At 40.0% G+C, this 26885-nt stretch overlaps 3 protein-coding genes across 5 annotated transcripts in view; 1 reads left to right on the top strand and 2 right to left on the bottom strand.

Annotated features, from left to right (window-relative positions):
- nphp4 (nephronophthisis 4) overlaps positions 1 to 15906 on the bottom strand; it is a 197005-nt gene extending 181099 nt beyond the window's left edge. For 2 of the 3 annotated variants that reach the window (XM_038723620.1, XM_038723622.1), the window contains exons 1-2: positions 15604 to 15904; positions 12108 to 12245 (exon numbers count right to left, since the gene is read on the bottom strand). In XM_038723620.1, the coding sequence (XP_038579548.1) occupies positions 12108 to 12245; positions 15604 to 15780 (315 nt within the window). In that variant the 5' untranslated portion in view covers positions 15781 to 15904. Of the gene's footprint in view, positions 1 to 12107; positions 12246 to 15603 lie in introns of all 3 variants that reach the window. The other variant, XM_038723621.1, reaches the window with a different exon arrangement.
- A 1490-nt stretch (positions 15907 to 17396) lies between these two features.
- On the top strand, positions 17397 to 21542 carry dffb (DNA fragmentation factor, beta polypeptide (caspase-activated DNase)). The gene is made up of 7 exons (XM_038723199.1): positions 17397 to 17537; positions 18305 to 18431; positions 18763 to 18948; positions 19608 to 19687; positions 19766 to 19939; positions 20328 to 20428; positions 21053 to 21542. Exons 1-7 carry the CDS (start codon positions 17415 to 17417, stop codon positions 21300 to 21302), a joined length of 1041 nt encoding a protein of 346 aa, XP_038579127.1. The 5' UTR covers positions 17397 to 17414; the 3' UTR covers positions 21303 to 21542.
- cunh1orf174 (chromosome unknown C1orf174 homolog) lies at positions 21534 to 25772 on the bottom strand. The gene is made up of 4 exons (XM_038723203.1): positions 25593 to 25772; positions 24117 to 24188; positions 23476 to 23853; positions 21534 to 22969 (listed from the first exon to the last, which is right to left on the bottom strand). Exons 1-4 carry the CDS (start codon positions 25602 to 25604, stop codon positions 22826 to 22828), a joined length of 606 nt encoding a protein of 201 aa, XP_038579131.1. The 5' UTR covers positions 25605 to 25772; the 3' UTR covers positions 21534 to 22825.
- Positions 25773 to 26885: the final 1113 nt, after the last annotated feature.

Here is a 26885-nt window from a genome sequence, read left to right as displayed (position 1 = left end):
TCTGCTGGGTGGACTGGAGTGTCATTAGACAGGGCTGCATAGCGGTTGGAGAGGCCGATGCGCGGAGGAGAGGCAGCCCTGTCCAAGCCTGTCTTGCAGTCACAGAGCACCACTTCAGCCCAGGTCGACTGGTGCTTTGGACTGGTGCTTTGGAGTCGAGCAGGAGGAAAGCCGTGGAAAAGTATTGGGGTCCCACAGCACTGTCTTGGATGTTAGCGGTAGCGCTGAGAGAGGCAATCTGTTTGGCTTGTACTGAAGCCACATCCATAAAGCCGGTCAGTAGGGAGTCTCTCTTTGAGTTCCTTTGCAAGCCATCAGATATCTTCCTTAAGGTCAGCAATCGTTTTTTACCCTTTTTTAAAGAGGTGCTATTATGCACATTTTCAGGTTCAAAATCCTATTTAGGGGTTGTGCCAGAACAGGTTTACATGGTTTAATTTTCAAAAAACACCATATTGTTTGTCATACTGCGCATTGCTGCTGCTCCTCTTTTCACCCTGTGTTGAACGGTTCGGTTTACCTATGGAGTGATACATCTTGTCGCTAAATGATCTTTGTTGGGAGTCACATGTGCAGTTCCTAGTTAAGGACTACTAGTCAATCAGAAGTAGAGAAGGGCGGGTCAGTGAGAAGCCGGTAAACAAGGCTTCGGTTCAGCTGTACATGTTGCCGACCAGCTTAGCAACAAACTCTGGAGCCAGAGTTTTAGAGTGGTGAGTTATTAATCTGTAACAAAAGCATCTTTCATCCATAAAGTTTTAACTGAGCTCTGTCTCTATATCACAGTAACAACTTTACATCCACTGATTGCCTGGAGGGTAGCTAGTGTTTGGAAGGGAGAGGAGGTGTGTGCTGCAGCTCACTGTTTTTCCACCCGTGTTTTTGAGGGCGTGTCGGACTAGCCGCTTGGCAAGCGTTATATGAGGCGCATTTAGCTTTCACCCTTGTGTCGTCACAGAGATGAAAGGGAAATGGTTGGACTATAAACAAGCTGATTTCAAGCAGTCCAGAGCAGAGTTTTCTGTGGGAGATGGGAACTCCCTTTGGGCTGGACTTTGGGCTTTATAACTTTGAAAAGATATTACATGCACAAAAAAGGTATAAAACTCAATAAAGGAGATGGAAAAAGCCAAAAAGGAATACTGCTGGTAAAAAGCACCTTATAAGTTTAAAGTGTTTGCAAACCAAATGTTATTGCACTTTTGTATGGCAGTACATTTAAATGAAAAGTGCGCAATACACTACTACTCAATTTTGCGCATAACTATGCCATAAATCGCAATTAAAAATTTTAATTGTTGTCTAGCACTAATTAATAGCTGCCTACATGCGTTTTCTAAGGGACTCCTGAACTCCACCTTGAACTCTGACAACCTCCTGCTGTCGTCCTCTGCACGGAGAAAGATGGCTGACATCACAGTGCTAACATACTTCAGAGTTGCCTGAATTGCCTAATTTCATTGCTTGAGGGTCCTGCCATTTTGGGAGTTTTACTACCAATTACTCAGTGGACTGCCCTAGGATGTAATTAGTTAGGCTTTGGATATGCAGCCCAAAATGAATCAATAGTGAGAAAAATAAATATACAATTATTAGTAGTATTAAAATAATTAATAGAATAGTTCCAGGCTTATTCTTTCAGGCTAAGATTGATAATCTATTTCCGGTTTGACAAGTGCCTGTCCTCACGAAATAGTTCAAGCAGCTAAATCTTGAAAACTAGGTCCACAGCCAATCATACAAGTATGAAAAACACAATAGCACAAAATACAGCTGTGTATGATCAGGACGAATCACCTCCTGTTTAACACACAGCATAAAAAGCATTTGGCTTTAGATTTGATGGTTTGGTAGACAGATGCCATAATTACAGCTATGCACTTACAAACAGCCAACATTTTCAAACCAGGTGTTTGTAAATGTTAAATCTAAAAATTAAACTGGGCACATACACAGTGAGGCAGCACAGACTGCTGTCAATAATATATCTCTGTGGTGTTGTGCATGTGTTTATTCCATGTCACCAACTTGACAGTCTCCCACATGCAAAGAACAGCCCTGACAGTCTTTAATCAAACCTTCCCCATTAAGGCAGTTATATAAATCTATGGCATCAAGTTGAAGAATCCATAGGAAAAAAGTGTAACCCACGCATACTAAATAAAAAGGTGATAATTGCACCATTAGCGCAAACTTCCCCCACATAGGTAGACATTCATTTAGTTACCCTAATAAAAGGTTAATTTAGTAAATAAATGATGCTCTGCCAAATTGATTAAAACGACCTGCTTGAAAGGAAAACATCTAGTGTGTCAGGTTGTTTTCTAAATTATTATGATAATGGCCTTGAGTACATTTTTAGGGATAGCAATGTTTTTCAGTCAAACCTGTCAGTCAGTCCACCACTTTGGTCCAGACTAAAGTATCTAAGCAGCTATTAAATGTATTACCATGACATTTTCTGAAGGCGACATGGTCCCCAGAGCATAGATCTTAATGATTTTGGTGACATTTATTATTCAAATTTGTCAGAACTGCCTATTTCCCGACATGTAGCTATCTGCCGATGATGTGTTTGAAATTGTTGAATGATGACATTGTCACTGTTTACATTTTGTGGACTGCAAACATTACAGAAAACAGGTTAAAAGGTGTGGACTAAAATGCTAACTTTAACAAAGTGAATGAAAACACAGTAAATTCTAAGCATTCATAACAGTTGGTGCAAGAAGAATAACTTAATTGTTTTCAGATAAAATCCCTCTTATTCACAGAATTGTGAATGAGTGTCAGTATAAAGACAAATGATAAGCAGTATCAGTACCAATGTCTTTCTCTAAGTAATGAGGCAGAACTAAAAGCCCCTATGTATAAATGTTATGTGTTTACAGCATAATTCAAATTATTCTGACATGGCAGCTTTAAAATCTCTTTGAACCCTCGGCTGTTTTCACTCAGTTTTCACTCCCTTTATCTAAATGATTATGGAATTATGATTAGATTTTTCTTTGTTATACGTCATATTGTAATTTTCAGATTATGTTAGGCTACTCAAAAATGCCACTAATTAGCACATCAGTGGTACCATATCCATACTAAACATGTTGTATGAGTTTATGAAAAAGAATGGTTATTACAAAAGTTTTTGTTTTGTTTGTTGGGGGAGGGGGGTATTTTGCCTTTATTTCCACAGCTTTTCTACACTACATAAATCTGTATATGAATGCATCAGTCCAGTTTCAAAGGGTTCTCTCACAGAACTACTTACAAATACTAATACAGCAACTGAAAAAGAGTGACTATTTGCTATCGGAATAAAAATATGACATGATTACCAGCAGAACCATGCGACTTTGCTGTCCATTATCTAGAGGAGAATTACAGAAGCAGTATCATTTACAATCCAGCTAAACTAAATGTTACAGGTTGAATCAGTGGGCTCCTTTCATCACTGAGGTTGGCTTGTATTCAGACACCTACAAACCTATCAACAAGGAGGAACATCATTTATTCTCCAATTGTTTTTTTTTTTATTATCATGGAGTGAAATAAGATGCCACCTTTTTTCTGGAGAAACACTGGAGAAAAGGGCAGAGCTTCTTACGTGATAGCTGAATGAACACGCTTGAATAAATGTGAATCATGTGTGCAATCATACGTGACAGACTGCAAAACACTGTGTATACAGTAGCACACCACAACAAATACACCCGAGTCAAAAGAGAAGTTGTTCTTCAGCTGAGCCAGCCTTTCTGGAGTATGTGTCTCCTTTTAGAGATCAAGGTAAACTGTAGCTTTGTTAAAGCACTGACAGCTTAAATTTGACAACCTTTGTACATTTAAAGGAGAAACATATGCTTTACAGGATGAATGTGACTGCTGCCACGTATTCATTTCTCCAAACCTAAGTTTGAAGCATATGGGAAGAGAACAACGATTCAAGAAACAAAAGTGTAGGAATTGCATGACTGATGTTTAAATGTTTTCCCATCGGTGAAGCACTGTCATCTCCTGCTTTTCAGTGCTTTGAAGTCATGTAATGGCTGTATGTGCGCGTGTTGGTGACGTACGGTGGTTAGGGGTAGTGTTTTTGTGACATTGTGGGGACCTAGTTATCCATCCCGCTGTGGGGGGTCCTTTAGTTTAGGGTTAGTTTAGGAGTGTTAGCCTGAGGGGTATGTTTAGACATGTGGTCAAGGCTAGGAGAAGGAAGAAAGGGATAAAACGTAGAGAAATAAAATATGTGTATGTGTGTGTTACTCAGCAGTTTATTCTGTGTAGTGCTACCTACGTCATGCCAAACAGCATTTGAAGACCTAGAAAAATAGAGGTTGCACGGACAGGAACAAAACTTGGCCTTTTCTCCAAAGCCCAGCTGTCGGCCTGATAATGTTGCACATATGAGAAGAAACCAGTGGCTCCCTGTGAAGGCAGGGAGTTTAAATGGAGTGATCATAGCGAGAGACAATGCAGAAAGATGCACATTTCTCTTTGCCTCCTTCAGTATCTCAACTCCTCTGCCTGCGCTGTCTGTAGCACAACATTGCCCTCTACTGCCCACAGCTTTCACTACCTTAGACTGAGTATGGCAAGGTGAGCTACCCTGAGGAAAATATAACAGCTGTCCAACAATCTGAGCCATGATGTGAGAAAACCAGTGACTGGTGAGAAAGTGTAAGTGTCATCTGGGTGGTTTAGGTCATACTGTATTTTGTACCAGGATAAATAAAAAGATACCAAAAAGACACAAAAGGGACATTAGTCCACAGGCTCTAGATTGATTTTGCATTAACACACAGAGGCCCATGACATGCCCTTGTTTCCGCAAACCATATCACAGGAAATGTACAATAACCTAAATTTCCCTCCAAGCAAACAGACAACTAAAGGCCAAAGTTTTTAATGTGAATTTATTGAGCTATACATGCTGCATTCCACACAATTCCACAGCTTTCACAATACAGGAAAACTATTAAAGCATTGACAAACCTATCAAACTGTCCCCAAATGTGTACTTTCAAAACAAAAGCTTCATAAGTCAGTTTTGACAACTCAAAAACAACTTGTAAAGCAGCAGACCCAACAGCCACAGACGTCATAATTGTCAAGTTGTCTTGCTTCTGCAAGAAATGCAGAGACAAAGCAAGAAAATACATTTAGTAAGCGCTCTCTCTCTTTAATCACTTCGCATCTTTGCTTTTCACCCGATATTAAAACCAATCCATCATGGCTGACTGGGGGGAGTTGGGGGCCTTGCAATTTTCACTGCGCTCCTGTAACTCAGGAGAGGATCCCCCCTATGACATTATTTGGATATCAAACAGCAATTTGCCACTCATAAACACCAGCATGAATGCGAGTGCATCGGGCCAAATCCAATAAAAAAGCTGGTGCAGCTCTTGCGGCACGACACAGAGAGGGCCAGGCCCACTTTATCATCCTGATAGGATATGATGTGGTTTATATTATTACCCTGTGTGGATAATGGGATTTGGACGCTTATTGGGATACCAAGTGGGTTTTTATACAGGCTATGACTATTAGGGTGGTTCAAAGTAAGGCCATACACAGTGAGACATTGTTTGATCAAAAGAACATCAAGCAGAGGAAAGGAGAGAAAACAGATGGTGACAAAACTGGAATTCAGGATGTGCCATAGCTGTGACTCATTGGTGTCTCTGTAAAAAGACTAGGGCTGTAACGGTTCTGAAACCGAGACCTAAACCGTGGCACAAAAGTCCACGATCTTGTGTCGCGGATCCGAGAATCAGAATCGCTTTTAGAGTGCATTGTTACACCCTAAAAAAGACTTTCTGCATTTATCAGCCAGCTACAGCTCACAGCATTTTTCCATTAAAAAGCGTTTCTCAAAACACCTTGTAAGCAGATTAGCATCTTCAACATTAGAAGCTACAGAGGAGCTCCGCAGTGCTCTGACGCGATCATAAAACAGTGGGTGACTGGCCTCCAACCGGGATGTACAGAGACCTTCAGATGTTTGATTGAGAGAGAACACAGACATCCAGCTGCTTCCTAGATATCTGTTCAAAAATAAAAGAATGACTTGGAAGAGATGGTAAAAGTGATGCTGGGAGACACATTTTCAAGGGATAGGATTACACAGGGGTATATTTTGTAGTTTACAACTGATGGCCCTTTCCCAAGAAACTCCTCTGGTAGGCACTGTAGTTAGACTGTAATAGCAGGAATGCCTCCTCAGTTGTTTAGTCTTGAGCAAGAAAATGCCAAAAACCAGCCATCAGCGGGGCGGCTGTTCTGTATTTGACCCTAACTTTTTGCTTTTGATTACTATAGAAGGGGATACACAAACAGAGGGGACAAATATTTGCTGCTGGCTGCTGTGTTCTCTCGAACTCAAGGACAGATCCCCAAAAATGCCTGGATGAAACATGGCTGCCAAATGAAGAGAGTTTATAGAGAAGCGGCAGTAAAACCCTTGCTTGTTCCCTCATTCTTCCTCCCTTCCAGCAGGGGTATAAAATACTTGCTTCCAAGCATGAAGTGTATTTCAGAATTTACCACAATGAAAGGTTGCAGTTAATTCCTGCAAATTATTTATCAAGAAGAAAAAGAGTGACGTTTCTCACGAGAATGAACCCGATCAAAAGTCTTTTTCTAATGTTTTACTGACACCGAGATTCAATGTCTCGCCGGTCGGTCATTTTAAAGCACTTTGTGTTGACTCTTTCAGAACTCCCTGCACTCAATCACTAAATCTAAAGAAAGTGAGACTCACTATTGAGTGAGGGCTGTATGGTTGCGACTTTAGTTGACTTATTGTCCTCGTTTCCCGAGGTTACTGCATTTACTTTATAGGGCTGGGTATTAAACCTCCATGTTTTTTAGTACAGACTGGAATGTATCCTTGCACTCTCAAAAAAAAAAAATTGAAAGTCAGGTGAGATTTGTAATCTTATTAACTAATTTAATCTGAATTCATGAAAAGTTGTCTTATTTTAGACTGACATTTAGACAACATTTTACATTTGAGAAGTTTGGCTTCTTGTGTAAAACAAAGTGTTTCGTGGAACACACGTTAAACCTAAATATGTCATCCAATCTCAAACACCTGTGTACATGATAAAATCCATTGTAGGGCTGGAAGATTTCACCTAAAATCAAAATCACGATTAATTTCACCTCGATTAAGATTATTGAACGAATTAGTTTTTTGTTTTTTTGCCCTCATATCTTACTGACAAGGTTTGTAGCCTGCTGTAAATATGAGAACTATTAACACTGGGTTTATTTATTCACAGATTTCACAAATCCATTGTGCTTCAGACTCCGGTCTGAAGGCTGATCAGGACTGGGCCGGCGGAGTCACGTGACGACACGCGCGGTATCATGTTTCAAGGGGAAAGTACATCAACACACACAAGATTAACAGGATTAAATAACTGAAATAACCGACATGGGGAAATTACGTCGGTAAGAGGCTCTGAAATTCGGTTTCGATTACTTTAATGGCAGTATCCATGGAGACACTAAACTATAATGGGATGTGAAAAGAGGCGGACTTTGTCAATGTATCTAACATTTAGAATCAAATACCTCTTGACAACAACAAGTAACAATGTGTTTTGCGCAGGTCTGGTCTTACCTTCGGTTTACACCAGTTACACCAGTACAAATGCTGGTAACCTATTGAGTGTCTGGTAAAATTTGAAAATTCCTTAACCATTTGCCCAGAGGACAAAAAAGATAACTTTGCACCCTGTTTCTTTACCACAGGTGTTATCACGATGGTCTAGACTAATCTTATGGCATAAAACTATTAGAGAATCAAGCAAATGTAGTAAGAATTTACCTTCTAAAACAAGATTAAGACAATGACTAAGTAAAATGCATCAAAACTCCATTGGGTTCTTGACCAACAGTGTCGCGCGGTGCATTTTTGGCTTAAACCATGGAAAGAACACTAACTTTTTAAAAACATGCCATGTGGTGCCATAAGTTTGCCCAGTTAGATCTCATCTCCTCACATCTGACTAGAAAAGATCTGTATTGCACAGTGACACATAAAGCATTGTTTGAAGCAATCAACTTTATCTACTGTACTGGAAACAAGCCACCAACGCAGCATGGACATGACAGACCGGAGGGTGCCTAGCTAAACAAAAGATATCCTTTCAAGTTGAATGCATACCGTGAAGATATTCTGATTTGTGGCATATTTCAATATCAATGTTGTATATTATGCCTTTTGTATCTCAAGACCTCCGTAGCTACGACATTCTCTTTAGCGTTTTCAAGAAGTAATTGGAAATTTCATCATCAAAGCACATCTTTCAAAGAGTACATCACATAGTTTGACACCAAAAATGATTTCTTTGTTCTCTTTGTCTAATGATGATTACAGAGGAGACACAACTCAAAGAACAATGGTTGGGGAAAGTAAAGAAATGAAAAAAGTGCAGAAAAGTGGACAGTAGACTTCTGCACAACTCAAACTCCAGACTAAAAATGCAGGCCAACTTCATATTCACATCGACTCACAGACAAAAGTACATGATGATTACAATCCAAAATCAATAAACAAGCCTTTAGTGTTCAGAGGAGCCCAACCACAGCAGAAATATTACCACTTCCAAAAGAGGGAATTAAATTACATTAAATACAACAGTTAGTACATGTAACTGCACTAAATGTACCTCGAAAACCATAAAGGATTGATGTCCTAATGGTTGGAGATGCCTTTTTATCATGATCATGTAGCCAACAAACACTGCTTTCAGCAATCCAATCTGCATACAAACACTAACACGGAGTTAACATAAGTGATGACATGAGGAAACAAAACTAAATTAATCACCATTTTACAGGAGGAGCTGTGCTGACAACAAGTAGATGACTCCACTGTGATTTTGTCAGTAGCAAAAAAGAAAAACCAACAATTGATCAACTTACTCAAATGACTACATATACTATATAAAAATATACTTAATACAATTGTGCTTAAGTAGAAAGCTAGGGAGAGTGCAATGAGCATCCTCCATGTTTTTTTCGACTGACACAAACAAGCAAACGAAATGAAAAATGTAATCCAAATTCCTAATTGTGAAAACACTGAGCTAGCTCTCACTGACTAGCCTACTACTGAGACTGACCAATATTCCACCTCGATAAGACCTCAATAGGACCGAGGATAGTGTGATACTAAAGACTCACTGTAAAACTTTTGTTTGTAAAATGAACAATTGCAAAATGTGCTTGCTGCCTGCGTCAGTGGGGCTGCTGTGGCTCAGGAGGTCGAGTGGGTCGAGTGGGTCGCCCACTTATCGAAAGATCGGCGGCTCCTCCAGTTTGCATGTCGAGCAAGACATGGGCAAGATACTGAACCCCAAATTGCTCCCAGTGTGTGCGATCCATCAGTTTCTGTTTGTGATGAGCCGTTGGCACCTTGCACGGTAGCCTCAGCCATCAGTATGTGAATGGGATGAATGTGACATGTAGTGTAAAGAGCTTTGAGCGGTCGGAAGACTAGACGCTATACAAGTACAGTCCATTTACCATTTACTCGGTGTGCTGCAGTGTAATTCAGTCTAAAGCAAAATGCAGCTATGGCCCAACGATCCACACAACTTAGCTGTGATTTTTAAGGTGACTAAGCCAAATGTACCATTTTGAATTCACCAGGCTTCTCGTAGGTTTTGTGTATCTGCTGCTAACAAACTGGCACTGGTTCGTAGCAGGGCTACTGAAACGGTCGATCGCGAAAGTTAAACCTCTAATGACAGTGAGATGGCAGAAATGTTTGGTGTTGTTCATTTGTGAGGATGAGCAGAGAACTAATGTGTTGCAACTGTGAAAACATTAAGGCAGAAAGAGGTTTACTCACATAGAAACAATTTGATGTTAAAATCTTGTACCCAGTACATGCTGTTTGAAAATCAATCAAACTTTTTCAATCAAATCTCTCCGGTGGGAGCGTGGAAACTTAAAAGGTTGAGTTGAAACAGCAAAACACACTAAAGTCTCCACAATGTGAGACTGCCACCATTTTACACTCAGAGGCCACAGAAGAAGTAAAAGGTGTGAACAAGATGCTTTCATGGTTTACCTGGTCATTCCAAAAATGACAGAAAAGGAAGGCCAAGCACAACTGCACCAACACCCTTTGCAGTTACAAAGGTGTTTTCATTTGTTTTAGCTGATCAGACATACTGTAATCTAAAAGTCTATTAGGTATTGATTAAATTTTTTAATTTTGATTCAATTTTATCGATTCAGATTCTTACTCCGATTAACGAATCCAGTCCTGATTCCAACACCTTCACCACAAATCTTCACATTCATCCACTTTGTCTCTGCTCATCCTCCCCTATGTGGCCAAAGTGAAGGGTGTTTCTGTACTAGAGGGATGTCCCTGGGGGTTTCTAAGTAAAAAAAAATTTGAATAATTTGTGACAAGAAGGTGAATGCTCATCTGTGTTTTGTAACTGAGCGTGAGACGTTGCTGCTGTTAGCTTTAGCTGCATCTGGGGCGTCATTGTATCTGGGAGACTGCAACACATCGAACACGGTGCATTCCTTCAGATACACGCCACGTTGAAGTAAATGCTTTTTGTGAATTTAGGCTGCTTTGTCCATTGCATCAAATCTCCTTACTGCAGATGCATTTTGCTGTGTCGTTCTCGTTTTCTAATGAAGCTAATCCAAACTTTGGTCCACCATGGTCCAGGAATGGAAACAAAAATACTCTCTTCTCACATGCTTTTTTGACGTACTGCGTATCAAATGACGTGGCCACTTAGCAAGTCCTGGCAGATAAGTGATGCTTTTATGTACATATGGAAAAACTTAGGAAACAAAATCGGTCACATTACACCTCTGTACTACGAATGTTCACTCTGTTTTCTCATTCACTTCTATTGAAGCTTGCAGGACGGACAAATTCAACTGTGCATTTCATGTTTTAGTGCAAACTCCAACTGGATTCACAGGTCACTTTTGTTAAACTCTGACACAGCAGATGTGCTTAAATATGTCGGGGTGGATTGGGTCATTATGGGTAATTTTGCAAATCAGTGAGCAGGAATGCTTTATGGCAGTGTTGGATATTTGTATTATTTTTGCATCAATATGATGAATTACCTATTTTTAAGTATTTAATTATCTGGATTAGCCAAAAATAAACATTCTGTTCTAGTTGATCCATCAACAATTTCTATATTAATATATTATTTGCAAAATTGCGCCTATTGATGTCATATTTTTGAACTTTGTGATTGTGTCTTTTTTAGTCATGACTATTTAATGTTATACAGAAATCTGATTTGAAACAAAGTAGTTTTTAGGGTCTTTAATTACACCTTATCATGTTCTTACTTTTGCCACAATATATGTTGTGATCAACCTTTTAAACTAACTGAACATTTGTAATTTGTGGTAACTGCCTGATTACCAAGTGACCTACTATTTAACATTTCTACCATAAAAGTAATGTAAAAGGTAGTTGATACAACTGTGTCCATAACTTTCTTCTGAAAAAGTTGTTGCTTCACATAAAAATCTGATATTCGCCGACTGGAAAATGGACTGGATCGCTAATGACATGCAACTGGAATCACTTATTGGCAATCAGGGTAGGTGGTAACTTAACTTACTGAGTTTAGTCTCAAGAGCATGGCAGAACACAGCCCAATCATCACTGCTAATTTCAAGCCTTCATTGGTGGAGCTTTTGAGTTGATTTTAATTAAATAATGGTTGCGCTAAATTAATGTAACGTATGCTTGAATGGGCATTGATTTTACTATGTAATCATCAACTCACTGCTTATCAAAACAACATGAGGAGTTCAGAATATATGGATGGAATGGAGATACAACACATGCCTTTGGAATGAGAGACCCAAGTTCGATTCCTATTGTGGCACATCCACCAAAGTGTCCCTGGGCAAGACACCCCTAGTTGCACCATAGGTGTGCGAGCTCTGACATATATTGCAATTCTAAGTCGCTTTGGACAAAAGTGTAACTACCTAAAGTAGTAAATATAATGTAATGTAAGCCACACACAGTAAATCACAGCTGCGTGTTGTCTCGGCTGACTTTAGCTGAATGACTGTTCTAATAAAGCTACCTCATTGAAGGAGATCTTGTTGTTTTTCATCTTCTGGGGTAGGCTCTTCCATGTTTTTCCAAAGAATTGCTGGTGATTTCTATCAAAAAGGGTCACTCGAAGCTGGTATGCCACATCTTGTTCCCCCTCTGACATTTCCTGTGAGTAAAATGGGAAGGCACCCACATTAGAAAAGGTCATAGTTAATCCCCACCCAAAAAGATTTGACACGTATGAAAAAGTTAACATTACCCATCTCGTCATCAAACATCCATAAGTGATTTTCACTCAAGATCTTTATAGAGGACCCAAAAACCTAAAGAATATGTAGTACATTTAACACATATTCAAAAATCTAAATTATCTTAAAAGTGTTTCTGTGCTGGGTGATTAAGGCAGCAAGCGGTGACAGACAATTATGCATGTTAAGATTAACTGCAGTGATGTTTGGTGGATTATCTTTAAAACTGAATTTACATGAGGATCCATAGCACGTTTTCGTGTTTTGTACCGAATTCTGCCTGCCTGCCAAGAACTGCAGGCACCTCATGGGTGATAACGGTCATTTATGCTGAGAAAAGAGGTGGATGCAAATCTCGGCAGGTAGCCTACAAAATTTGATCTGCCGAATTATGCATCTACCTCTTTGGGTCCTTCTCAGGCACTTTGCTGTGCTCATTGATCAAACAACATTATCACCACATATATTTACTGAATAATAATAATAATAATCTTTATTTGTAGAGCACTTTTCAAAAACAAGTTACAAAGTGCTTTAACAAATGTAAAGACAATAATACCCAAAATCAATAATACCCAAAAAACAATAATACAAAAACAATACAAGATAAAGAAAAGACTAAAATACACATTTAAGATAAATATAAAATTAGTAAAATAGAATAAAATAAAAGGGATAAAATAAAGTCAAATAAGATCAGGAAAGGCTCTCCTATAAAAGTATGTTTTAAGAAGGGACTTAAAAGAGTTCACTGACTCAGCTGACCTGATTTCCTCAGGCAGGCTGTTCCAGAGCCTCGGGGCCCTGACAGCAAACGCTCTGTCCCCTTTAGTTTTCAGTCGAGACTCTGGAACAGACAACAGACTTCTGCCCGAGGATCTCGAGGTACGTGCTGGTGTGTATGGGACTAAAAGTTCAGAAATATAACAAGACGAGAGGCCATGAAGAGCTTTAAAAGTAATCAATACAATTTTAAAGTCAATTCTAAAACATACTGGAAGCCAGTGTAATGAAGCTAAAATAGGAGTAATGTGGTCATATTTCTTTGTTCTGGTTAAAAGCCTGGCAGCTGAGTTCTGGACAGTCTGGAGTCGATCAATAGATTTTTGGTTAAACAGGTGAAAAGGCTGTTGCAATAATCCAGGCGTGATGAGATGAAGGCGTGTAAAATGGTCTCGGTGTCCTTAAAAGTTAAAGAATTTTTGCTATATTTCTAAGTTGATAAAAACATGATTGGACAAGCTTTGTGGTGTGCTGCTCGAAATTTAAATTACTATCAAACCAAACACCAAGGTTCTTTGCCACAGGCTTAATGTGATTTACTAGGGAACCAGCAGATGGCAGTATTTGATTTGCCATCTGCTGGGACCCGATGATCAGGATTTCTGTTTTGTCTGAGTTCAGCTGGAGGAAATCATCCATTTTTTAACTTCACAAAGGCAGTTGTTAAGTGAACTCAGAATTCCAGGGTCTGTGGATCTGATGGGCAAGTATATTTGTGTGTCATCAGCATAAATATGAAAAGAAATGCCATGTTTATGGATAATATGTCCAAGGGGAAGCAGATACAAGGAAAACAAAATGGGTCCTAAGACCGACCCCTGAGGCACACCATATTTAACTGGACAGGGCGAAGAGACATAGTTGTTTACAGACACACAAAACTTCCTATTTGACAGGTAGGATGAAAACCATTTTAAGGCAGTACCAGAGATCCCCACCCAGTGCCTCAGTCTGTCTAACATGATGTTGTGATCAATGGTGTCAAAAGCACCACTAAGGTCCAGGAGTACCAGGACTGAGCACATGCCTTCATCAGCAGACATTAAAAGGTCATTGGTGACTTTAAGCAGGGCAGTCAAACCACTTCCTCAAACCAGACTGAAACTTTTCAAATATTTTGTTATTTTCCAGTACAGTGAGCAGCTGTTTGGACACAATTCTTTCTAGAATCTTTGCAATAAAAGGCAGTTTTGAAACTGGTCTAAAATTATGTGGGAGGGAGGGATCTAAACCAGGTTTCTTTAAAAGTGGGTTCATGCAAGCCATTTTAAAATAATCAGGGACACAACCAGTAGATAGGGAGCTGTTGAAAACAGAGATCAAATGGGGCCCAACAGAATCTATTACTTTCAGTAAAAACTTTGTAGGTATTACATCAAGTGGGCTGGAGGACACTCTCATTTGTGATACTGTTAACTGGTTAAAACTCTCTTGTTGCTGGTGAGGAACCTCTGAGTAAGAGGCCGCGGGGGTAATAGAGGCTCTGATTGACACCACCTTATTTGTAAAATAAGATTTAAAACAATTCACAGTCATCATTACTTCCAGCTGATCCACAGTCTTAAACAGAAACCTGGGATTGTGTTTATGTGTAGTAATGAGTTCAGAAAAATAGTGTGTTCTCGCATCCTTAACCATGTTATTGTAGTTAATTAATAAATCCTTCAGACTGAGGTAATGGACTTGGAGACTGGATTTTTTCCATCTGCGCTCTGCTTTCCTGCATTCCCTTTTTAGGCTGCGAATGCTGTCATTTATCCAGGGTTGCTTACTAGCTTTAGACGTAGGCCTAACCTTTAGAGGAGCAGTAATATTTAGTGACGACAAGCAGATATGATTGAAGTGATTGACCAGATTGTTGGTGTTGGAATCAGACAGGTGTTGGCTTTGGCTCTGAAAGAATGCGCAAAACTTTGAAACACTTTGTTTATTAAAGATGCGAGAACACACGGAGCTTGGTGAGGCGGCATGAGTAACAGGCGAATCGCAGCTAAAAACAATACATCTGTGGTCAGATATGAATGTCAAGGAATGGTACTTCTATTAAGTGTATTAAAATATTAAAGACTCCAAACGTTCATAAAATATATACTTCTAATCATTTATCACCATTGATGAAGCCCACAAAGATTATTACAGCTTTTAAAAGTATTATTTGGAGGTGCATGCAATTCTCGGCAGGCAGGCAAAACTCGGCATATCACCTAATCAACCTTTTGATCAAATGTAAGATCACCTCTGATTATCAACTTTTTTTGCGTGTTCTTCAGACGCACTGTGGCGTAACTGTTAAAGTAAAGTATAACGTTACTTTATAGGCCTTTATCATAATGTTTGACACATGGCAGTCCAAAGTTAGAAGACTGTAACGTTACTCCACAAATTAAAAACTACACCAAATGTAGGTGCGGTTAACGACCACCGCATCTCTGCCCTGAGGAAAACTGTTTCAACATATTTACTAAGCCTTAAGCGTTAGCTGTGAGCAGTCACCTGGGGGAGGTGAGCTCCAGTGAGCCGGCTGAGGATGAGCTGGAAGCCCTGGGACTGGGTGAAGTGGCTTTCGGCAGCCAGGCGGACTGTTTGCCTGGGCGGGGGAAGCAACCGGCTTCTTTCAAACACTTCTCTCCAGCCGTCCTCCACGGTGGATTTTCCCTCTGTTTTGACCATGGTCTTGTGTTAATAGCACAATTAGAATGGCATCGCAAACAATTAAAACATGTAGGTTAGCGTACAACCGAGTTGTTGCTGGGATTATTATCTTTTCAAGCCGTTTACGTTTTCAAACCCGCGGCCGCCATATTGAAATCGGATTCTACTACTCAGTGAAGTGGGGTTAACCGAGTAAATCAATTATTTCATCACCCAGTCACGAGTAAAACGAATAAGGCAAATTGTAGGGACTTAACGTAATAAATGCTTATACTTATCCGATAGGGGTTGTTTCCGCCGAAACTGAACATCAAAACAAAATTTCGCAATGGTAGATTGTGAAAGCTCTACCCTTTCATTTGGTATTTCCCATCGCGGTGCATCAGTTACTATGGTAATGCTCACGTTACCGTGCAGAGCTACATTCTAAGGTCTTCCATAAACGTGACAAACGAAACAAGACAACAAAACTGTCAAGGCATATCGTACATCATGTGCTTACAGTAATACACATTCTAATAAAAATAAATACAATATTATTTAATAAATGAAGTTAGTATAATTCGTAGTGTTATACAACTATTCGCTGTAGCAGAAGTAGTGTCCCATTACAGAAAAAATGTGGCCCTATCATATAGCAAAGCATGATACAATCTACCGTAACTGGTTATAAGCATCATGTTTTAGACCTTATTTGTTCCTATTTCACACGACGGTCCGCTTTCTCTGTGTCTGGGGAAAGCGGGAAATAAAAAACAATTTCTACGTGAAAGGGCTGGCCAGGCTGCAACCGAGTTTATCCCTCGTAGAGACCTCCCAGAAGTGCATTATTGCTAGTCCCTGACACTTTATACTTCTACTTTATTATAAAATAAAATTATATATTCCCATTTACCAGCTCATCAAAATACTGCTTACCATACACATGGATGCATCATAATAACACAATGCTAATAATGAATTAAGATTAGAATATAATAGCCTAATACTGCACTATGCTCCATCGCACTGTGTTTATGTGCATATGTATGCATGTATGTGTATGTGCACCTGTATATCTTATCCACCTCTGACATGTACATAATAATAATAATAATAATGGTAATAATAATTCACTCCTGCGTCCTTTGCACTCTGCTCATTGTACTATTGTCTTAATATCTCTATATTGTTTTTGTTTATAGTGTGTATATATGTGTTCTCTATACTGTAGCCTGTGTCTGATTTTATTATTGTATAATATTGTATTATTGTGTTATTGTATAAGTAAGCACATCGTGAGCAATGTACAATCCTGACTCAAATTCCTCGTATGTGTACACATACCTGGCAACAAAGCTGATTCTGATTAATATAACCCTGACTGGGGCCAATCTTGCCTGCATGATAGGCTACTTTAAATTTTTAATAATACTAGTAATGGGGTGTTTTTTAATGGTATCGCTAATTTTACTTACGTCAAATGCCTTAATCATAGACCTGAATACTTGTTCCACCACTGTTCACGCTACGAGAAATCATTCATGAGCTTCCTATCAAACACGGGCAATATAATAAGAGAAACACTAGAGGGCAGCAACGCACCGCCGCTGCGTGTAGTCAGCGTCAACAGGAAGAAGACGGAAGCGGTAGGTACAAAACCGAAAACTACAATGTTTCGCGTCTTCGGGAAGAATAAACCTGTGAAAATTAGGAGTTATAATGATAACAGAAAGTACGGAGTTGCAGCAAAAGATGTGAAGGAGTTGCTTAAAAAAGGCTGCAAGTTATTACAGGTGAGCCCGTGTGCTTTCTTCTAGGCGCTTTATAGAAGAAGTTACGCCGGCTGTTCCGCTTCGATTAAATAAAGAGAGTCAACACTGTTGATTAAAAAACACACAAAGATACAGTTGTTAACGTTACATTTAATCGGAGCCACTGGTGACGTTAGAGGGTGCTGTGGATATACTATCAGCGTTGGTAACTTTATTGTAACTAACTATTTGGTTAATTGCTGTTCGAGGCAGGGGCGGTGTCTGGTCCAGTCCAGTGTCACCTAGGGCAATCTCGAAACTGTCAAGAGAATAAACCACAAGCGATATGCAAACATGTTCCTGACACCGTTATCTGCATATAAGATAAGTTAAAACTATTTATATTTAGCGTCACAGCTGCAGAGAGGAATGTAGCAGCAGGTTACAGATAATGACCAAAGTAACGTTATACACCAACAACAAATGCGTTCGTTAGAAAGCTACATAAAATGCATTACCCTAGAATGCATAGGATATTTAAAACCATGTTTTCCCTTTCAAATCAAATGTTGACCAAGTGTGTTTCAGAGATTTCTCAAGATTGTCTGCATCTGCGGATTCCAAACCTTTCCCCGTTTCTAGCCAGGCTTGTGGGACACATTGTTAAACTCAAGCAAAATTAAATGAACCCTTCTGAGAGAAAAATAAAAGACTTAAAATCTTAATTTGGGCCAAGATTTAGCTTGAATTTGATAATCTTGTATTATTGTTCGTATTATTATTTAATTGTATGTCATCTTCATTTCCAGTTGCCACTTTCTGGTGCACATATTTGTTTGTGTGCGGATGGGACAAAAGTGACAGAGGAATTCTTCCCGACTCTGCCGGACAACACTGAACTTGTTCTTCTCTGTAGAGATCAGACATGGAGTGGGGGTCAGTGAATCAACTTCAGACACCATTTGAAAAAAACAAGACAAATCTTTTAACTGTAAAGTGTGTGTGTTTCATGTTCTTATATCTTGGTGGGGACTTTATCCTGAAACGTGTCACTATGGGGACAAAAATTTGAGGTCCCCACGGACACTGCTTTTTGAGGGTTTAAATGTGTTTTTTTCAAACATAGGTCAAAGTTAGAGTTGGCATGAGGGGCTAGAGAATGCATTAGGTCAGTGTATGTGTGTTCCTGACCAGACGCAGTGTATTCTTAGTGCTCGGATGATAGGGTTGTCGTCTAACCTTATAACCCCTGTGCTTCTAATTTCAGTTGTGTGTGACATCGGGCAGTTACTGAGCACAGACCGGCACGCTGATAGCCTCATTGAAGCGGCGAAAGGGCTCTTGTCTGATGAGCAGTCTCCTAAGAGGCGAAAAATCCTGACTGACCTGCTGCTGAACCTGGAGGACAGATCTGAGCTGGAGAGCAGAAAGGAGGATGAAGACTGGTTCAAAGGTACAAAGTCCACTGGAGACTCTCTCACAGCTGAGCTGCTTCGTTAATGGGCAGCATGTTGCTGGCACATATGTTATAAAAAGAACATTTTCTTGTTTTAAAGAGATCCTTTTCAAGTTGAAGATACTTTTGATGTAAGATTGACATATTTCTCTCATCATTTACACATGCCAAATGACCTCCATGGCTTTAGACTTGAGGTCTTCAGACATTTGGTGCTGTAGTCTGAGAACTGTGAAGCTTTGAGTGTCTGACAACAGGTTCTTGTAATTTGCACATGCCAGGCTGAATACAAGCTAATGTTGTTTATGGAAATATAACAATATTATGGAAATGAGGAATATCAGAAGTCTAACTAAAGGCGTCAGTGTACTTCACTAGAACTGATGGTTGAATGACTAATAGCTTCTTAAACCCCTCCCCCAACACTATTCTGACATCGGAAAAATGGTCATGTGTAGTTCACAAAACTATCTGTGTGTTGTGGTTCTGAATGGTTTCATACCGTAGATCTGGTCAAAACTAATTTTCTATTTAGAAAAGTACAAAAGCAGGCAGTGCAATAATTTAGCAATGGGAAAATCTGACTGACATACAAATGTTCTACGAAAACACTTGATGTGAAATCTGTCTGTAGTTAAGTTGAGGTTTCATTTCAGGTGTTGATGCTCGATTCAAGACAAAGTCTGCCTACATGAAGTTCAACTGTGAAAGCAGGATACGTGGCTACATGAAGGAGGTAAAACTATCCTATCAAGTAAATCCTCAGGCGTCTGGCATGATAACTAACAGTTTGGTTTTCGGTCTCTGTTCTCAGGTGGATGATGCCACCAAAGCCATACAGAAGACTAAAGTCAGGGCAGAGTATCTGAAAACATCAAAGTGCCTGGGGGAAATGCTGAAGACGGCAAGGTACAACGGCTGTTACTTTGACAGGACTGAAAAGGAGCCGGATCGCCTCTGTACTCAGGAAGGATGGTTTACCTGCCAGGTATTGCAGGAGATGAATGAACAAGAAAATCTAATACAGATTACATGACTTTTGCCCTGATTTGAATATCTAAGATTTCAGGGTCCAGCTGGCATTCTGGCAACTGCTCTAGTCACAAATCTCTCTAACTGCAACAGTTTTGTAACCAGTACACCTTGAGGTCAGCTGTGTTGTTTGTGCACCCCTATTCCAACATGAAAAAAAGTGGTGGGGTGGGGTGGGGGGGCTCAATCTTGTAGTGTGAGAAGTACAGCAATTCACAGCAGATTTTGAAAGGTGTGTAGCACCAAGCTTAACTCCCCATTTGCTCCATATCTATAAATTCTTCTGACGCGTTTTAAATGAACTTGGCCTCCTCTAGACCTCTTCGTCTCCGTTGCCTCCTCAGGGATCATTTGACCAGGAAGTGTGCCAGTCTCTCCACTCCATCAATCCCTACGGCAGCCGGGAGAGCAGGATCATCTTCAGTACATGGAATCTGGACCACAGGTGCACTTCAGCTTCAAAAGCATTTCCGTTCACAGAGCAAATGGCAACCCCTATTGTCCCGTTTCACAGCAGACATTTTGACTTATCATAGTAGGACAAGCACAGGTGTTACTAATGATACTATTAATGACGGCTTTGTTCCATTCAAGTGTCCCACTATTCTATGACAGTGAGCCAGCATGCACAATACAGGGCCTCTGAAGCATCATCATTCATTTTATCTATACCTATGCTTTTCCTACAGCAAGTAGTACCTCGTTGCACAGCTTTCACTTATACAGCGTATAGTTTACATTCCTATAGTTGTACATCATTCAAATTGCGCTGTTTCCTAGTTTTCCTTTGTTCTAGATGTTATTTAGCAAACTCAAGGCTGTTTTTATGCATTTCATTTGACACATAAGAATGAGTATTCGAATTATCCACACTGACAGTCAGAGCAGAGACCAGTCATCAAAGCTTTGGTAGGCCGTGATCAGACATAAACCAAATTTGAGGGCCGTGGGGCTGCAGCTTTAATCACTATGCCTGTCTGTAGAGCTGCCAGTACGTGTTGGAACAAGACACTCGCTGGCTTCCAGACACTTGCAAATTTCAACATTTCTTCTTCTTCTTCATGTCCAGGATTGAAAAGAAGAGGACGGTCATTCCCGCTCTGGTGGAAGCTCTACAGAAGCACAAGAGCACCGACGTCGACGTGAACTACTTCTACCGCCTGCTGTTCACCAGGGAAAACCTGAAGCTGGTTCACATCGTGTGCCACAAGAAAGGAGCTCACAACCTGCTGTGTGACACCAAGAAGATTTTTAGACAAGCCAGTGACACAGACAAGGGAAAACTGACAGCCAAAGGGAAGAAGAGGCGCTTGGTGTGAATATTTTTAACTTACTTTTATGGAAACATTTTTTGTATTAATTTGTATGAACTGTGACACCTTATGTGCTGCACTGAAATTATGTGAATATGTATCTCAGGTCCACTGTAGCATCAGATCGATGACAAAGTGACCTTTTACCTCACTTGATTTTTGACCATTATTTAATTCTGCTTCCTGAATCTGCAGGACTTTAATACAGACACAAGTGATTAAAAACACTTTCAGAAATCATGAAAACCATTTATTTGTCCTTTTCTTTTGGCACAGTGATGTAAAAAGCACGAGTTGATTACAATGACAGCTGAATGGAGGAGGCACTCACTCAGTGAAAAAGTTGCATAGGAGAATATGAAAAGCATTTTGCATAAATAAGGGAGTAAAAATATATAAAAACATTTGATTGGATGGTCAGAACAATCAGCTATATACAAAATACTACAACAGATGTGAATAGCACTAGTGCAATTACAGTAACCCTCAAATTACTAAATTACACTTTCAAAGTCAGGTTAAAGTTTGCTTTACACACTGAACACCTTTATCAGAAACCTCAATGTTTTTAGTCAATGTTTTTCTTTTAATACATTCCTCATATAAAATTGTCATGTTTGCAAATGAACCTATCAGGAAACCATTAGCTGTCAAGTTAAAACGATGAGCAGCTGCCAAAAAGCACTAAGATGTGTCGAGGAGGAATATTTGACACTTGTGAACAATCTTTCTTATAAAAGAAAACTGCTGACAACATTCATCTTTGAAGTCTTGATATTAAATGCTCCAACTATGGAACTGCTCTTTGGTGTGTATGTGTGTGTACCCTTCTTCCTCATATTTATACAATCTGAATGCAGGACATGAAATCAACGTGTGACTTATGGATTTTACATTTTATAACTGTAAATATTTGTAGATTTGAGAGAGTTTGTTAGTTTGGCATCTCTTAAGGCTAATCTCAAACTGCAAACTTAATTATGAAGCAATGTGGACTGATTTGTCTAAATGTGCAGTGCCAGCAACACACCCTCCGCGTAACACCAAAGAAACTGAACCAGGGGTGGTGTGAGCATAAATCCAGCAATAAATAAAACAAGAACTACTGTATATGTTCCTCACATGTGCCTATTTTACTATAGCTATATTAAACATTACCAAATTAAATCCAAGTATTTGGGTAACAGGCAAAACTTAATACAATTTGACATTTGTGTGTGTTTGGACGGTCCTTATCAAGTCAAATGTCCAAGTTTACAATCAATAAATTTTTAAACAGTTAAAGTCATAAATACCTGTGGGAAACATCAACAGATGGTATTGAGAGTGAGTTTATAATAAATACACCCACATAATGTTGGCTACCTTGCTCACACATAGTGTGTTTGTAACAGTGTTGTGATTTTAGGGCAGTTTGCTGCATCTGAATAGGTAGTTTCATTTGGCTGCTTTTTCTAAGTGCTGAGGCGCTTTATGTTCTTCCACAGGCACGACTTCCGAGTCAACCACAGTCATCGGTGCGGCACACTTTAATAAGTGCTCCTTCTGTCGTCTGGCTGCGTACTGCTGAGGCCCGCCTCCTCTTCATCACTGTCCTCTCGTGCGTAGTAATGGCGTCTCCTGTTCTCCCTCTCAACGCGGGCAGACGTCGCTGACGATCTCTGAGGAAAGTCCTGTGGAAATAAAAAGTAGTTTTTTTAATTTGTTCACCGTGGACATAATCTTCACCTAAACAACAATCGAATCAAACTGTTCCGCTGCCACATTCAGTAGCAGTACAGGATATAATTGTAAATACAGTGCATGTGTGCAATGTTTTGGGCATCAGTGAGATCGGGGTCACGCTCATTCTTTCATGTCTTCCTTGTATCTCATAACTTCTTAAAAACAGAAAGCAATCCTGTTGACTGTTGTTTCAGTGCAGTTCTTTAAATTGCACGTATAAATAGGTAAAATTCATATCAGTTCAAGGATATTACCTGTGAGAGAAGGAAATGAAATTCAACAACCAAACATTTGAGTTGATGGATGGAAAACTGCCACACAGTACAGCAGGAGTTCCCACACCAGGGTCGGAGCTAAATTCTGAATGTCAGCGAGCTGTAGAATCATGTGTGGTAACACCATTAACCTGAGTAACAGTTTGTCCCTATCATGGAGATAAAACAGAATGCCTCACCTGTACGGCATCCAAGTTTCCAAAGAACTGCTCCACAGGAAGAATCTGATTACTGTCATCATCTGGAAAGATGTTTTTGCTGGTTTCTTCACAATCCATGTCCTCAGACTCATGTTTGTCAAAGCTACCGTTCGCTTTGCAGCAGTCCATATCCAAATCCAGCCCTGTCCTGAACTCGTTTTCTTTGCCCTCCTGTCCTTCGAGCTCTGGGGATGCTGTGCATCTCCTCCTTCCTGCAGACTGGTGGCATTCACAGCTGATGCGAGAGTCTCTCTCCAGAGGGCCGTCTGCTTTACTGTTACCACCGACTACTGAGCTGCTCTCTGCTGCAGAGGGTGTCTTTGGACCTTTCATACATCTCCTCCTTGGAGCAGAAGCCTGTGTCAGAACGTTAAATAACGGGGTTAGAATGATGGTTTATCCTCTGGTCTTAGACCACTGTACTAACTCTCATAAAGATGCAAGACACACTGAATAGCGAGCCTAAAGTGTGTGTGTCTAGTGCAGTTCTCAGATGCAGACATGACAGTCTAGCCAGTTACAATTATCCAGAGATTCACTCCGTTAGAAACAGCAGAACATATTTGCTGTCTTAACTTGCTCTTTCTACAGGCTGTTCTCTGTACAAAAAAAACACAAACCTTTCTGGAGCTTTTGACCTCAGAGCTGCTCTTCCTCTTTCTGGGCTTCAAGCTGTCGAGTTCACCAGGCATCTGCAAAGCAGTATGTGGTTTGTTGTTAGCTAAATGTTTTCACTGAGCTTCCCCTGCTTTAATAATACCACTTACTTCACGAACTTTACGAGCATCAAGATGTTCGAAGTATTTCACTGCATAAGGTGAATATCAGCAAAGAGATAAAGCTGGTTTATCTACACCTGGTATGTCTAAGTGTGCTTTTGAGGTGGCTGCCTCAAATAATCATCGTCATCTCCCTTGGCTTTGGCTTATTAATGGTGTTAATTATGCATGGGTTTAGTAAGATGATGCTCCAAGGAAATATAGGAGAGCAACTCCCGCGGGACAGGACTTCTGACTGTACCAAAGGTTAGGAAGATAACGGCTGGCGAGCGAGCCTTTTTGTTTCGCACTTCAACATTACGAAACAGTTTTCCAGCAGATATTAGACCGACTTATTCACTGCTGCGCACAATTCAGTTTGTCTCTGATGTCTTTGTATAAGTGCTATTTACTTTTAGTGTTTAAATTAAAAATATTTTGTATTTTAAATGTATTCTTCTTGTAAAGCACTTTGATTGAAAGTGCTCTATAAATAAAATGTATTATATTATAATAATTATTAAAATGAATACGTTTTTTAATCAAAAAGATGGCAGAAAAGCAGCCATCTGAGTGATGTGCTGAACAGATGGACAGTTTTGGCTCAGACCAAATTTCTGATGCAGTTGGATTTTATTTAGTCCAACATCTGTTGGGTCTTTTCAGCAGGCAACATTAGACTTGCAGCATGCTTATGCTTTTCTCCAAACTACACATTTTGAGTGTCAAATGATGGAGTGAGTGGTTTAAGAATGATGTTTTTAGGACACGACATTTTGGATTCAGATTACTACATCTTCGCACCACGGCTGTGTACAGTCCTCAAAACGGCTCCTGTATCCTCCGCAGGCCAAACTCCTCCCAAAATACTGGCAATTTAAGGTCACGTTTCTGACTCAAGACCTCCAGTTAATTCTGAACTTCACCCCGCTGAAGTTGCACTCGCACCTTTTATGCGTGTTCAAGACGTGCCGAAGTGAATAACATAACATACGACATTAAGACAACAGAATTTGTCTAATAATATACCGGAGCTTTTGACAATTAACGTTAAATCCCATGCGCATCGTCCGTAAATAAGCCATCATGGCATCATAAACAAATGAAAGTCACATGGCACAAGACAGCGCTGTCTGTGGTTACAATGTCACAACAGTGCGAGGTTATATGCGGACACGCTAATACCTCACAAGAGCTAACGTTAGCGAAACATAGACCCTTAATCGATCTCGACATGTTAGCTATAACGGAGAGCTAATAAGGCTAGCATGACAGCTATGAACTACCGGTGTGGAATTTCTTAACGTTACTCGCCTGAAAACAGCCATAAAAACTTACCTTGTGCATCATTTACCGACGTTAATGCTTCTGTTTTTAGAGGCCTCGATATCAACGTTTCGTGACGGTCTTGTATGCAATTCGCTTTCAAATCATCCGAACTCGGCTAGCTACAGACAGCTGAATGTTATCGGACACAGCCAGCGTAATTTGACGATATGTGGCGTTGTTGAAGCGTATTTCCTGCCGCTGAGGTTCACCCGGAGGTCAGAGCGGCTGCGTTCAGCAGGACGTCCTCTGCACCGGGATGTTACCTCTTCATATTAATGACAGGCTGCTGTTCTGTCACAGAACTGATGGGACTTTTCTATGGTTTAATTCAACCCCAGTTCGCAAAAATGCCCAATGCGTTTGTAATAATTAACTTTGTCTTTAAATATTCAGTCTCCTGCCTTTTGTGGCTAAATTATAAAAAAAAATACAATTTATAGCTTTTCTTGGTTCCGTCTAAAAAGACAATATCCGACTCTGTAAGTAGTGTAGTATGTCGCTGTCAGACTTTGTAGGCCTATTTTAGCTATTATTTCTATCTGAATATGTTTACTGTAGCGTGTCTATTCATTATTTTGACGTTTATAACACTTTGTAACACCCCGGTATTCAGCCTATTCAAATCCCCAGGAATTTATTTTGAAGTCAAACACGAGCCTTTTTTTCCGCTTTAACAGTCTATGTGGTTGAAGCTTGACGCAGTTGTTCAGCTGGACGTTTTCTCTTGTCCACATGTGACGACAGGTCCTAAATACAGCGCGTGCGTGTAAATGTATGAAAAGGGTGCCGTGTTAGATAAGTTGTGGTTGTCAGAGTTGGGCTTTTGGTTTCTCTGGGTGTTGTGAGTGAAAAACCGGCTTGGAGGAGGAGGCGGAAACTAAATGTAGCCTAATTCCACAGGATGTCCACACGAGGGTGCTAGAGGCGCTCTGAACCCTCTCTGTGGGAGCGACTACAAGCACGTTTGATGATGACCTTATGATCTATAGATTCTACTGCCGAGGAACCATAGAAATGTTCTTCATTAAAATAATCTTATTATTTGAGAATTGGTTTTAAAAAACGCGCTGCCTGACCTTTTCCTTAAACCAAACGAATTGCTGTATAACTGTTCAGAATATCTTAAAGCTTTTCCAAACTGCTGTTAGGCTACAACAAGGAGCACTTTTCCAACAGCTTGTTTCTAATGTAACCCTGAGATGGAATAGTGAAACATAGGCTATATCCTACCTTGAAGAAAAGTTTGGAGCTTCCCCTGTAATAGGTTGCGTGTTAACAAATAAGATGAGCTAGGCAATGTCA

This window comes from Micropterus salmoides, unplaced genomic scaffold, assembly GCF_014851395.1.
Source record: "Micropterus salmoides isolate LMB-PRFRI ecotype aquatic unplaced genomic scaffold, ASM1485139v1 Ms_hic_scaffold_16, whole genome shotgun sequence".
NCBI classification, from domain to species: domain Eukaryota; kingdom Metazoa; phylum Chordata; class Actinopteri; order Centrarchiformes; family Centrarchidae; genus Micropterus; species Micropterus salmoides.
Note: the sequence above shows the minus strand (reverse complement) of the source record. Positions and strands in the feature narration are given on the sequence as shown.